Source organism: Orcinus orca, chromosome 7 (genome assembly GCF_937001465.1).
Source record: "Orcinus orca chromosome 7, mOrcOrc1.1, whole genome shotgun sequence".
Classification (NCBI taxonomy): Eukaryota; Metazoa; Chordata; class Mammalia; order Artiodactyla; family Delphinidae; genus Orcinus; species Orcinus orca.
In genome coordinates this window covers 93,708,279-93,722,457 of record NC_064565.1, presented here as the reverse complement: position 1 = coordinate 93,722,457, position 14,179 = coordinate 93,708,279, and the positions used below count along the sequence as shown (strand labels likewise).

Below are 14,179 nucleotides of genomic sequence, written 5' to 3'. Positions count from 1 at the left end.
CTTTAGGGTTCTAGCTTCTTATGGATGTTCAATAAATGTTTATTGAATGGAAACCTACACTGTCATTCACAAAGAGAAGTGATGGTCGTAAACCTAGGGGTCAGTTATAAGGATTTACTACTTCATCAACAAAACTTGGTTTGTCCGTTGCCTTTAAAACAGAGATGATTTCAAGAATAAATGTTCCATGATGATCCCAACACTTTAAGAACTGCAGTAAGACCCAGTTTCTTAGGTGTAAATTGTGGAGAATAAAAATCTCATTGGAGGACTTCCCTGGTGGTACAGTGCTTAAGAATCCGCCTGCCAATGCAGGGGACACGGGTTCGAGCCCTGGTCCGGGAAGATCCCACAGGCTGCGGAGCAACTAAGCCCGTGCGCCTCAACTACTGAGGCTCTACTGCACTCTAGAGCCCGTGAGCCACAACTACTGAGCCTGTGTGCCACAACTACTGAAGCCCGTGTGCCTAGAGCCCGTGCTCCACAACAAGAGAAGCCACCACAATGAGAAGCCTGCGCACCGCAACGAAGAGTAGCCCCCGCTCACCACAACTAGAGAAAGCCCACGTGCAGCAACAAAGACCCAACACAGCCAAAAATAAATAAATAAATAATAAATAAATTAAAAAGAAAACAACAAAACAGACCTTAGGAAAAAAAAATCTCATTGGATTAAATGAGAATTATTTATATAAAGTGCTAGGTAAAATGAGAATGAGCCATGCAAATGTAAGTTACCTTTACTGCTACTACAACCATGTCCACAACCACACGACTAAAAGCACTTTACACACATCATCAGGATTGAATTCTGTAACAACCCCACATGACATGTAGAATGGGAAGTACTCATGCACAGGAGGGACTTGCCCAAGGTCATGCTGCCCAAGGTCATGCTGCCAGCCAGTGCTATAATTGGGAGTGGACCTCCGTTCTGAAGTCCTTCCCCATCCCACCCAACTCTGCAGCATGATCAGAAGCACCTCATGCCCCACTGTGTATTTTTTTTAATTACCAAAATGCAAAGAACATAAATGGTTCTACTCACCTTCTTAAAAATGTTCATGCCAAGGTCTGAAGAAAGATCCGGGACTGCAGACCTACGTAGGTTGGTCAATGAAACTCTGGAAAAAGCCTCAGAGCTGAGAGATTTTTCCTCTTCATTACACTTCATGGTGAGATCCTTAGTAGACAATAAAGGTAGATTAATGATCAAGGACTTAGAGATATATTTCATATTAATTGTAACTTCTGTTTGGAGTTTCAACAGTGAGACTACGAAGTTCCAGATTTAGGAAAGCTAAGAAAATAAGGAGGGGACAGGTATCTCTTTTTCTCTTTCTATTAAAAAAAAGAAAAGTATTTTTACATTTAATGATTCACCAGAGGAGATATTCACTTTGGGCAGAATCATCTATTACTAAAACAGAGCATATTTCCTTTTCATTCTGATATTGCTCCTGTTTATTTTCAGAATACGCAGACGTCTTTTAGACGCAGCCAGATCACATTCAGTAAGCCCAGACGACTGGAACACACAGTGAATCGTACTTTTCTCTACATATTCAATATGTGGTATTGATGAAAAGGATGAAAAGAACAAGCATTCAAGCTGGTATTAGGACTTCCATTTATCAAAAAGTGATTTTCAGGGGGATGTCATCAGTACACATTCAGTTTACTCCTCCAAACATCTATAATAAAGAGCGAGGCTATATATCAAAAAATGAAATTGCTAATGACGACATTGAGGCACTGGAAAATGTTGAGCTATGCAAAAGGAGGTTAAATCACGTTCAGTAAAGTGCTAGTGTCATGCATTTTATAATATCATCAATTGACACTTATATGTGAAAACTCTCAATTGACTAGCACTTTGATTAACCAGAGGATCCATTTTCCATTATCCTGGATCAACAGAGGCTTACTCTAGATGACTGGGTGTAAGAGGCATTTAGATAGCACCTCTTTGAATGGTCAATTAAATGCTAAAGAACGGCAAAAGGGTCCAGCAGTAAAAGATGGAAAATAGCATCAGAGTAACCCACCAATCCAACAGTCAGCACTGGGATAAATAAGAGCTGGATGCACAGAAGAAACAAAGAATCTGTTATGGCTGAAGTTGTTGGTTCAAATGATAATGGACCAAGTTTCTCTTACTTGGGTTTTGTGTGTGTTCACTAGTGAGGGAGCTGCCGCCACCATGGAGCTACTTCTGGGTCTGGGCAGGAGAGGAATATCCGGCTCTGTGGGCTTTTGTGGCTTCTCTTCCAACATGTGTCTCAGCCTTTGTAGATAGTACATCAGAGACCACTGAGTGCCCTCCTCAGACCAATGGGGCTGGAGTAGGCAGCGAAGAACAGCAACGTCAAAGTAGGTGGCATAGCGGGACCTTTGGCATGGAGGAATCACGAGAGAGACCCTGTTCCCAATGGCAGAAAGAACGTGATTATCCTGGCAGTCATACATTCCAAGGGGAGGCACAATGTAGCTTATAGCTCTGCTTTTCTCATTTGGTCATTTATTCATTCACTTATCTCTTGTCTGATTTACTCTACTGTCCTCCTAACTGGTCTCACTCATTTTGCTTTTGCTAGATACTACCTAGAAGTAGAGACATTTGAGAGAGTTTTGAAGGATAGGTAGCAATTATACAAGCAAAGTTGAGGATGGGTCAGGAGAGTGGATCAGCATTTCAGTCAGAGGGAACAATGCCTACGAAGGCATGGAGTTTTTAACAAATCAAGAGTTTTAAGTCGGTGGGGGAGAATCATGCAGTTGGTATAGTTGGTGAGTAATTTGGGTGGTGGGCACTGATGAGAGTCTATAAAAACAGATGAGGTTCAGATCATGATGTTTCTTTTATGCTAAGCTATCAGGTTGACTTGTACCTTGATAGAAATGGACATAATATTTGTGTACTTCACTGGGATATTTTAATTTCAGTTTGATAATATTATGTAAAGGAGCCAAGCAAACTGCAAAGTACTAAACGAACAGAAGTTATACTCTGAGGAAAATGAAATCATTCTGAAAATTCTAAAGTCATATCCATATAAGACAGCAAAACTAATTTTTAAAAAAATCTCAGAATTCTGGAATTCTATTATTCAGTTTACACATACGATATATTCATTATTTAATGTTCAACTTAGTTTTAAGCAATTGCTCAGCATCTCAGGTATCTTAGGGGATATGAAGGTAAGTTCAACTTCCTCACCTTGAGGAACGTATGGTCTGGTGAGAATGATAGACAATACATGACAAATTATAAACTTAGAACTTCTGGAATCCAAAGATGGAATCTTAAATCTAAAATCTGAAATTAACCCCCAGCATAATTTCTTCCTGAATTAAATGATGCAAAAGAGAAACTTTTATACCCTGCTATCAACTAGCAAATGGTGCCACCCCCACGTGAAGAGCTTCAGGAAAAGAAAAAGAAAGAAAGAAAAATGCAGCCACTGAGAGTGAGAAGGAAAGGTTCTCCTTAATTTACTAGGCACATATTTTTTGAATTGGAGGTTATGACTCATTACTGGTTCAGGAAATTAATTCAAAAGGATATGACTATTATTAAAATGTTAACTAGAATAAAAACTATCAAAATGCAACAAATGGAGTAAGGATTTGTATGGTTGGTGATACTTTTTCACTTTACATACTTGCCGTGAGTCATGAGTAAAATATATTTCTTACTGTGCGTGCAGTAAAAAGTTCAGATATACAAACCCCGACGAGGTCTGGTGCCCTGTGAATCATTTTCATAGCCTTTCTACTCCCTTACCAAAGCACGTGATGCCCTTTCTCCTCTCTACTCTCATTAGCATTGTCTGGCATGTGGAGGGGTGACTGTCTATGTACACGATGGTTGTGACCGTTGATGATATCTTGTAGTCTAATATTCTTGAATATTTTAATGGAAGTAGCAAACTGAGTATAAGTTACAATTCAACCACTTAAGTTGCTACGATACTAATTATTTAACCAAGTGGGCAGTAAACTGGTTGTAGAAAGTGTTTCTTCGTATCAGTTCCTATGTATGGAATGTTAGAGTTTATCCCTTTTACAGGGAGCTAGAATACGCTTTGGACATCAACAGCATGGCAACTTTTAATCCATCAGGAAGTCCCATAGATTCTCCTTCCAACCACCTTTCTCCACAGACCCCAACATGTCCCATTAGGCTTTACTGCAATTACTTCCTCCTAGTCTTATTGCTTCTTCTCGTTTCTCCACTCCTCTGCTCAAACCCCTCCAATAGATTTTTAAATAAAGATCTTAAAATGAAATGCAAGCTGTTTACAGTGGCCAACATGGCCTGCATAATCTGGCTGTGTCTATCACTCTAAGCTCATTATCATGCTTGCACTGGTATGCCAGTTATTTATTTTTCCCTCTTAACTCCAAATTCATCTTTTCTGCTTGCTCTGTGAAAATGGATTCGAGTCCTTTAAATATTTTTCTGTTGACAGCTGGCATGATGTTAAGCGTTGTCAGTAGAGGGAATGGAAGAGGTATTGCAAGAGGAAAGAATTTTGCTTCCTGGTTCTGATGGATTTGCTTGGCACATCCCTGCACTGTGTGCAGCTTCTCCAGTACCAGGCTCCCGTCGCGTCTGTGTGTATCCAGTGCTGAGCTCCTGCAGTGCACATGGCTTCCCCAGTGTGCAGGGTCTGCAGCCTGGGTGATTTTTCTAGCACCAGGCTCCTGCCGCACTCACAGCTCTTCCTGTGCCCAGCTCCTCCGTGATCAGTGGCTAGCAGCACCCAGTGGTCAACAGCTCCCCTGGCACATCCCGTTTCAGGAAGTTCTGTAGCAAAGTGCCTCTACTAAGAGCCCCCCCCCCCATGAACAGCTTTCCCTAGCACCCTAGAGAGTGGATTTCTGACATGTTCCAGAGGGCAGATTTCCAGCATGTTCCCCTGATACAGCACCACGCTGACTTCTCTGCCATTCAGTGAGGTGTGACTCTGTCCTCTCCAACAAGGTCTGGATCTCAGTCCTGGAGGGGCTTCTTCCTTGGGTGCTGTGTCTGAGCTTCAGAGTTGGTGACTGCTCCATTATATCTGCTATTTCTATATGCTTTAGAATTCTCTTTACTTCTTACTAGCTGGTCTCTCATTACCCCAATACCCCAATCCTCTGTTATACTTAATAATTCACTATATTAAACTTGCCCTGTTCAAATTACTGTGTGGTTTCTCCTTCCTGATTGGACCCATCTGGATACATCTGGTAGTTGTGCTCCACTCACACTGACCTTCTTACTACCCCTGAATACATCAAGCTTTTGCCTGCTTCAGAGCTTTTCTCTATGTGGAAATTTCTATCCTTATGATCTAAGCTTTATCTGGGTTCTGTTCTAATGTCATCTTTTCAGAGAGGTCTTTCCTAACCATTATGGGAAATGGCTTCACTCTCCCACTATTCATCTCTTCATCTTGTTCTAATTTTCTTCATAGCACGTGGCATGACTTGAAATTATATTTATTTTGTTTACATGCTTATTGTCTGTCTTCATTTATTTGAATAAACTGATAAACTTCAGAAAAGGATTCAAAACAAAGATGATGAAATCAATGGCTTTTGTACATACAAGCAATAAACAGTTTGAAAATGTAAATAAGAAAGGCCTTTTCAGGATTTCCCTGGTGGCACAGTGGTTAAGAATCTGCCTGAAAATTCAGGGGAAACGGCTTTGATCCCTGGTTCGGGAAGATCCCACATGCCACGGAGCCACTAAGCCTATACGCCACAACTACTGAGCCTGCATGCCACAACTACTGAAGCTTGCATGCTCTAGGGCCCACGTGCCACAACTACTGAGCCCACATGCTGCAACTGCTCAAGCCTGCGCACCTAGAGCCCATGTTCGCGACAAGAGAAGCCACTGCAATGAGAAGCCCACGTACATAACTTATTAATACATTCAAATTTAAATAATATTTGACCTAACAAACTGAAGATAAACATCCACTCCAAAAAGTAAGGGGAAGAAAGATCAATTTAACATCAACTGGTATCAGTTTATGTAGGGAATATTTAACACTCAACATAAGATTTGATCATTGTCCTATATTATGGTTTACAAACCACTGAAAAAAATAATCAGTATCAGGATATATTAGGAAAGATTGCACAGGCACTAAAGAAGTTAGCCTAGAAAATCAACCCACAAGCTAAAAGAGAATGGCAATACAAGAAGCTGGCAACACTTAGAAACCACTATAGACAGTACTATAGAACATTTTAAAAAATCTTAATAAACGAAAAGACAAACTATAATCATTAGAATAAATACTCAATTCTATAAAGATTTCCACTCTTTATAGGTGGAATCCGTAAGTTTAATGTAATTCTCTTTTGTGTTCTGTACCCAGTTTCAATGTGTGGAAGTAGGAAGGGAGTGTTTCCCCATCACCAACAATTCTTTGGATGCCGACTGGATGTCCTACAATATAATTCAATTCTGACACCTCCTACCTGGAGACAATGTCAGATTCTACACGTTAAGGGTTCAGTGCTACAAGACTGCTCCCACTCCACTTCAGACACCAGTCACAAGTCCAGGTTGTTACCAGCGCTTCTGACCTACTAGTTATAGATTGGGGGTCCCCACAACCCCTGCCCCAGGACTTCAGCTTCCAGCTGCAAGTCCAGGTTGTTACCTGTACTTCTGAATGACTGGCTACGAATCAGATGTTCCCATGGTCCCCTCCTTGGGTTTAATTAATTCACTAGAGAGGCTAACAGCATTCAGGAAACTCATGTACTCACTAGATTATCAGTTTATTATAAAAGGATATAACTCAAGAACAGCCAGACAGAAGAGATGCATAAGGCAAGGTATGGGGAAAGGGCACGGAGCTTTCATGCCTTCTCCAGGCTCGCCACTGTCCCAGCACTTCCATGTGTTCACCAGCCTGGAAGCTCTCTGAACCCTCTCTTTTGGGTTTTTATGGAGGCTTCATTACATAGGCAGTGATTGATTAAATCACTGGCCATTGGCGACTAATTCAACCTCCAGTCTGTCTCCCCTTTTCGGAGGTCAGGGGTGAGGCTAAAATTTCCAACCCTCTAATCACATGATTAGTTCTCCTGGCAGCCAGCTCTTAACCTTAGATGCTGTCCAAAAGTCACCTCACTAACATAACAAAAGACACCTTTGCTCCTCTTGTCACTTAGGAGACTCTAAGGGTTGTAGGATCGTTGTACCAGAAACAAGGACAAAGACCAAATATCATCTATTTCTTTTTATAAATCACAATATCACTAATTCTAACCAAAATTCTAAAGGGATTTATCTTTGATAAATCAATAAGACTGTTCTGAAACTTAACTGGATGGATGAAAAAAAGTTTGGGAGTAATCCAGAAAGGTTTAACAGGAAGTATAAAGAGTATAAATTGCCAGATATTAGTCTGTGCTTTACAACAATAATATTTAGCCAAGAGTTTAAACAAAAGTTCAGTGGTATAAAATATGGAGCTACAAAAGATTCAAATATTTACAAGAATTTAGTATATAAAAAAGGTCATGAATCAAATTAGTTCCAAGAATATACTAGTCAATAATATTGGCATAATTGACTTACTCCTCAGAAAAAAACTTAATTTAACCTTTCTTAATTAGCATATTTTATCACCAAATACAATCAAGATAGATTAAGATTTAAAGGCAAAAATATAAAACTATAATGATACCAGAAAAAAAGTGGCTATTTGTTTTTATAATCTTGGAGTGGAGAAGGACTTTATAAGAATGGAATTGCCCCAAACTTAAAACAACACAAATGCACATCAACAGGTGAGTGGATAAGCAAACTGTGGTATATCCATTTGACAGAATATTACTCAGCAATAAAAGGAAGAGAACTATTAATATATTCAATAATTACACTGAGTAAAAAGAGTATGTGTTCACTTATATGAAATTCTGGAAAACTGCAAACTAATCCATAGTGACAGAAAGCAGATCACTGGCTGCCTATGAACGAGGAAAGAGTGGGGTGCAGAAGGGGAAAAATTATAAAAGGCACAAAGAAACCTTAAAGGGTGAGGGGTATGTTCATTATCTTGATTTTGGTGATGTTTTCACAAGTGTATATAACAATATATAACAAGGCAGAGCTGAAACACTGGGATTTTATTTAATTCTGACTTTCGATAGATAAATATCCATGTTATACTTTCAATGGTAGCCATATAATAGAAAATCTCCTTCCAATAGAAGAAAAAAGGAGATTAGAGAAAACTCAATCAGTTAACAGGCAGAGCAGAAGAGAAAAAAGAAACATAAAAAGCAGAGTATAGGGGCTTTCCTGTGGTGCAGTGGTTGAGAGTACGCCTGCCGATGCAGGGGACACGGGTTCGTGCCCCGGTCCAGGAAGATCCCACATGCTGTGGAGCGGCTGGGCCCGTGAGCCATGGCCACTGAGCCTGCGCGTCCGGAGCCTGTGCTCCGCAATGGGAGAGGCCACAACAGTAAGAGGCCCGCGTACCGCAAAAAAAAAAAAAAAAAAAAAAAAAGTATATAAAAAGCACAAAATAAAATAAAATGGAAAATATAAATCCAAATGGCAGTTATCAAAATAAATACTGAATACATTCATGGGCTAGAAGACAAAAATGTTCACATTGGATTTAAAAAACAAGGTTTAGTCACATGCTAATTACAAAAGAAAATCCTAAAAGTTGAGGGCACAGAAATTTAGGAAGGGAGAGAATGGGTATAGATATGCAAATATAACTAAAAGGAAGTTTGTGTAGCAATAATAAAAAATAAACTTTGAGGTAAAAGTATTATTAGATATAAAGATTGTCACCATAATGTTAAAAGAAAAACTTAGGAAGCTATGCTAATTCTAAACATGTATTGTACATACCTAACAAGAATGCTACCAAATGCTTAAAGCAAAACCTGAGAGACTTGTAAGGGGAAAATAGACAAATAATAGTAGTAGTATTTTAACACATATTTTCTAGCAAATAGTAGATCAAGCATACAAAGATTAGTAAGAATATAGGAGATCTGAATAACACACTCAGCATTATTTTCTTGTACCTCGCAGTGTATACAAATGAAGTCTCAAAAGAAACTGAAAACTCAACATCTCACATAAATCTAGTACTCTAACCATAGTTGAATTCCAGTAGAAACTAATAGCAAAAAGAAAAGCTCTCATCAGTTAGCAAATTTAGAAATACACTTTGAAATAACTCATGGGTCAAATAAAAAGTTACAAGTAGAATTTTTAAAATATTACATGGAATGATAATGATTCCACATATGAAAACGTGTGAGATACAGATAAAGTGGAATGAGAGGAACATTTAGAGATCTACATGCTTATAGCAGGATAAAGGAAACATAATGAAGTGAAAAACAATGAAGTAAGCATCTACTTCAATAGGTTAAAAAAAAAAGTAAATAAACCCCCAAATAGTACAGAATAAAAAAAGATAAAATAGGAGCATATACTAATGAAATATTAAACAAAGATAGATAGGATTAACAAAAACAAATGTTATTTCTTTGATAAAACTAATACAAATTAATCAAGAAATGTAGTAAAAAGTATGATCAAAATACTATCACTGAAAAAGCAGACATAACTAGATATGGTGACGGTTTCAGAAATGAGGGAAAACACTGTGAACAATGGAATTAAAAGTTTGAATACCTAGATGAACACATATTTATCCAACCAAACTGATTCAAGAAGAAATTAAAACCTAAATAGACCCACCACCTTTAAAAATTGAACTGTGGTAAATAAAGTTTATTTTAAAAATATATCAAGCCCAGAAGGTTTACAGCCAAATTTCCTTAAATATTAAGGAAACAGGTATTTCTAGTTTTATACAAAGTGTTCCAAAGACAGAAAAATGAGGGAACATTCTTTTCATGAGGCTATTATAAATTTGCTACTGAAACCAGACAAGAACAGAACAGGAAAGGAAAACCAAAAGCCACACTCATTTATGAGCACAATGTAAAAATAATAAAATATTAACAAACTACATCCAGCAATGCACAAATTGGGTTTTCCCCAGGAATTTAAGGATGATTTATTATTAGAAAATCTATTAATTTACTACCTAAAAAGATTATAGGAGAACATGTCCCATGATTTTCTTAATAGATGCACAAAACCTTTTATAAAATTTATTATTAATTTATTAAAGTCAATAATGAGAAAAGAGCTATAATGATAAGACTGTAGAATATGGGTAGAGTCAGGCAAATAAGGAGATGCAACAGAATGGAGAGCCCCAAAATCATACATTCACATATGTGGATACTGATACTGATACTCAATAAAGTTACAAATCTGCAGGAAAATAACTGTTTAAGAAATGCTGAGGGAAAAAATGAGTCATTCATGTGGAGAAACCAAATCCCTATTTCATACCACCATGTATCAGAAAAAGCCAACTTTAGATGAACTGGAGACATAGCAAAGGCAAAACAGAAGAAAACTATGGAGAAAATATTTATAACCAATATGAAAGGATTCTTAAAGAAGATACCATCCCCAACTATTTTAAGAGAGTATTGATAAATTTGACTATTTCAAATGTAAAACTTCTATTAAAAAACATAAACAAAGTGAAAAGTCTACAAAATATAAAAGATAATTGAAATGTATTTAGCCTACAAAGGATTATTCTTCTCATTAATAAAGAATGCTTATAAATCAGTAAGAAAAAGACAAATAGTTCAAATGGAGCAAAGGGTATGGAAGGAAATTTCACCAGAAAGAAAACCTAAAGAGACAATAAACATAAAGAGATACTCTACTTCATGAATAATCAGGGAAATGTAGACTTAGACCACAATGAGATATCACCTCACACCCATCAGATCTGTGAGAGTATAGAAGCCTGAAGACAGTAAGAAATGCGGAGGGTGCAAATACATGGGAACACTCATACACTGCTGGTAAACCCTTTCCGGGTGCAATTTGGTGATATCTAGTAAATTTTACAGTGTCCCTGCCTTATGATCCAGAAATTCCACCTTAGAGAAACCCTTGTACACAAGGAGACATGCACAAGAATGTTTATTGTAGCAATTTTGTTACAGTAAAAACCTAGAGAACATTCTCAAAGTCAGCCAAAGGAGAATAGGCAAAAAAATGCTAGTACGTATATTCATTTAACAAAAGTTAATTAGGTGTTATATGATCTACCAGGCTGGGGTGCTTGTAATGTTCTATTTCACCTGGGTGCTGATTACTCTAGTGTATTCACCTGTGAAAATACATAAAATTAACCACTTGGGTGTTGTGTACTTTTCTCTGTGTTTCTTTAGAGAATTTTAGCCAACTAAGATCTTGAACTTTATCAATATAGACTAAATATCCACTATTTATATATACAGACACTCTATCCATATGTACACTATATTTTATATAATATACATATATATTGATACACATTTATACAGAACTCTGTACATCCATTATATATAAAATAAATATATAATAAATGTATAATGTAAATATTTATATATGTAATTTATATTATTTATATATATAGTTTTATACAAATGTCTCATCATCCTCTGGGTGATGTGTTAGACTGTTCTTTCAAAATACTTTATTATCTAACTTTTCATTATGTAATCATTTTATTTAAAAGGCTGAGTCTCAGAATTGTGAATTGCTGAGTTTTCATAAGAAGTATGAGGGTTAGATTCAGAATTAAGGTTCTCCTCTTGGGCAGGATATCTCTTATTTGCCTCCAACCCTGCTGCTCCCCAACCCCATCCACTTTCCACCCTTCTCTACCTCCATGTCCAGAAAGACTGGTCTGTATAGACTCTATAGAAGGCTCCCATGCCTTTCGCTCCAGGGTGAATTCTGCAACAGGAGGCTCCCACAGGAGATGGGAAGGAAGAAGGACAATGATTATCTCCCCAAGACTCCTCCCTCCCAGAGATCTGAGGAGAGCTCACACTGTGGCCTAGGACCGATGTGACCACGGTAGGTCACAGATCGTATTAATCACTCTCTCCCTACAGTTCTCCACAGCTGTTCCCTCCCATTGCCCACTCAGACTTGGAGCCTCCTGGTGGGCCTCCTGATGGCACTCTCCCTGGAGTACTGCACTAGCTCCTGTGGTTTCGCTACATCCTATCTAAACCTTTGTAAATAGCCCTTTTTAATCTCTACTCAAATTACCAGTCTATCACTTGTTTCCTCCTGAGACCCTGACTGATTATGTCCCCAAGCCCAGTTGGAGGGAAAGTAACAACCTTGATTCTCATTTCTACCATTTTCCTAAGAGGCCTTCAACACTCTTCCCTCCCACCCACCCCACTCCACTTCTCATTTTTTAAAAAGCATGGACTAACCCACTCCTCTCAGCCTATCGTTCATACCTAGAATAAGAGGATTTTATTTTTTCAGTGCTGTACTCTTGGATTTATAAAGAAAAGACAAAGAATGAGGTTGGCTTGGCTACCAGCTGGGTAATTTTAGGTTCTCAAGCATTTGTGACAGTCAATTGACTTTTTATAAGGGCCTGTTGTTTTCTTGACTAGGCCGCGGTGATGAAAGCAGACATTAGTAGTTCAACAGATTTCCATCCCCCCACCATTGGACTAGCTATCTTCACCCTTTACCTTTTGCCCCACACCACAGTGTCCCCAAATATTTCTAGTTAGTAAATTAGTTTAGGAAGTTCCATAAATAATTTCAAGTCCCTAGAGCAGTGTTCTATATAGTGATATGTCAATGTACTGCTTCTGTGAGAATTTGCACACTCCCAAGTCTTATCCCAAACTTAACTAAACCAGAATTGCTGGTGATAGAACCCAGGAATCTTTATTTTAAACAGTATCTCCAGGTAATCTTTTTTTTTCTTATTGAAGTATAGTTGATTTACAATATTGCATTAGTTTCAGGTGTATAGCAAAGTGATTTGGTTTTGTATATCTATATATTTTTTCAGATTATTTTTTGTTAGAGGTTATTACAAGATATTGAATATAATTCTCTGTGTTATATAGTAAATCCTTGTCGCTTATCTATTGTATATATAGTAATTTGGATCTGTTCATCCCATATTCCTAATTTCTCCAGGTAATTCTTAAACATTCTTAATAAGATTGGAGGGCAACTGCCCTAGAGAGCAAATAATGCATGACTTTTGTACTTTTAAACAACATCCAAAACAATTCCTGTATGGAAACACTAACTGCAATGATATGTTGGTAGTTTTGTCCCTGAGGGTGCCAGATGACTATATTTCTGTCTTTACACACAAAATTTATTTGACTGAAAGTAATTACTACTGTACAGTTGAGTCTCATAGTTATTAACTACTTACTAACAGATCAGTTCTGCTGATAATCAGGTCTTCAACAGCAAGACTCCACCAATATACGGCTGCAATCAGAGACTAAAAACGAGTCTATAACTTAGGCAATCAAAATTTGTTAAGCAAATTCACATTTCAGTTGCTTAATATTTAAAGAGACTCTGAAACAAGAATGAAGTTAACAGGCCATTCTATAGCAAATATTTATAACGTGGAGTACCTTCATTTTATCAAGTACAAGTTTATTTGGCTTAAAAGTGTGAGCTACACTGGGGTGAGTAGTCAATAAAAGGCAAGAATAATCAATCATTTTTTTTCATTTAGGACAGGATTATCAGACAATCAACTTGTCACTAAGTAACCAGTAAGTCATTTTACTTAACTAATCAACTATCTACTTAACTAAATGTGAGAAAAAATTTACATAAGTAAATAAAGATGGTATGGGGACAGCTCATTGTATGATATGACAGGAGAGTTATTTCCAACTCTAATATTCTATGATTCTGTAAGTTATTTTGCAGAAAAAAGAGAAAATTTTATGAAAGTATGAATACAAGTCTTACTCTAAATGGTATATGTAAAAGTAATGAAGAGAAGTATATATACAAAAAAATGTTTATATCTACCTGATGAGCTCATGGATAATTTTCAATTTTTTAAAGATATTTTATACCTTTAAATTTTTTTCTATAATTAGCACACACTTCTCTGATATGTGTAGAATACATCATGACCAAAAAAGACTGTCAAAAAAAGGTAGGAATTGCTTTAGTGAATTTTCCAAGCAACTATGGCTTTAAGGAAACCAAGTTATTAATTAGGGTCGGGAGATCCTAGTAGAATGC

At 37.3% G+C, this 14,179-nt stretch overlaps 1 protein-coding gene across 8 annotated transcripts in view; it reads right to left on the bottom strand.

Moving 5' to 3' along the window:
- Nucleotides 1–14,179, bottom strand: part of UNC80 (unc-80 homolog, NALCN channel complex subunit) — a 242,990-nt gene that overhangs the window by 201,106 nt on the left and 27,705 nt on the right. For all 8 annotated transcript variants that reach the window (XM_049712089.1, XM_049712087.1, XM_049712088.1 and 5 more), the window contains exons 8-9: nucleotides 2,161–2,422; nucleotides 1,049–1,183 (exon numbers count right to left, since the gene is read on the bottom strand). In XM_049712089.1, the coding sequence (XP_049568046.1) occupies nucleotides 1,049–1,183; nucleotides 2,161–2,422 (397 nt within the window). The remainder of the gene's footprint in view (nucleotides 1–1,048; nucleotides 1,184–2,160; nucleotides 2,423–14,179) is intronic.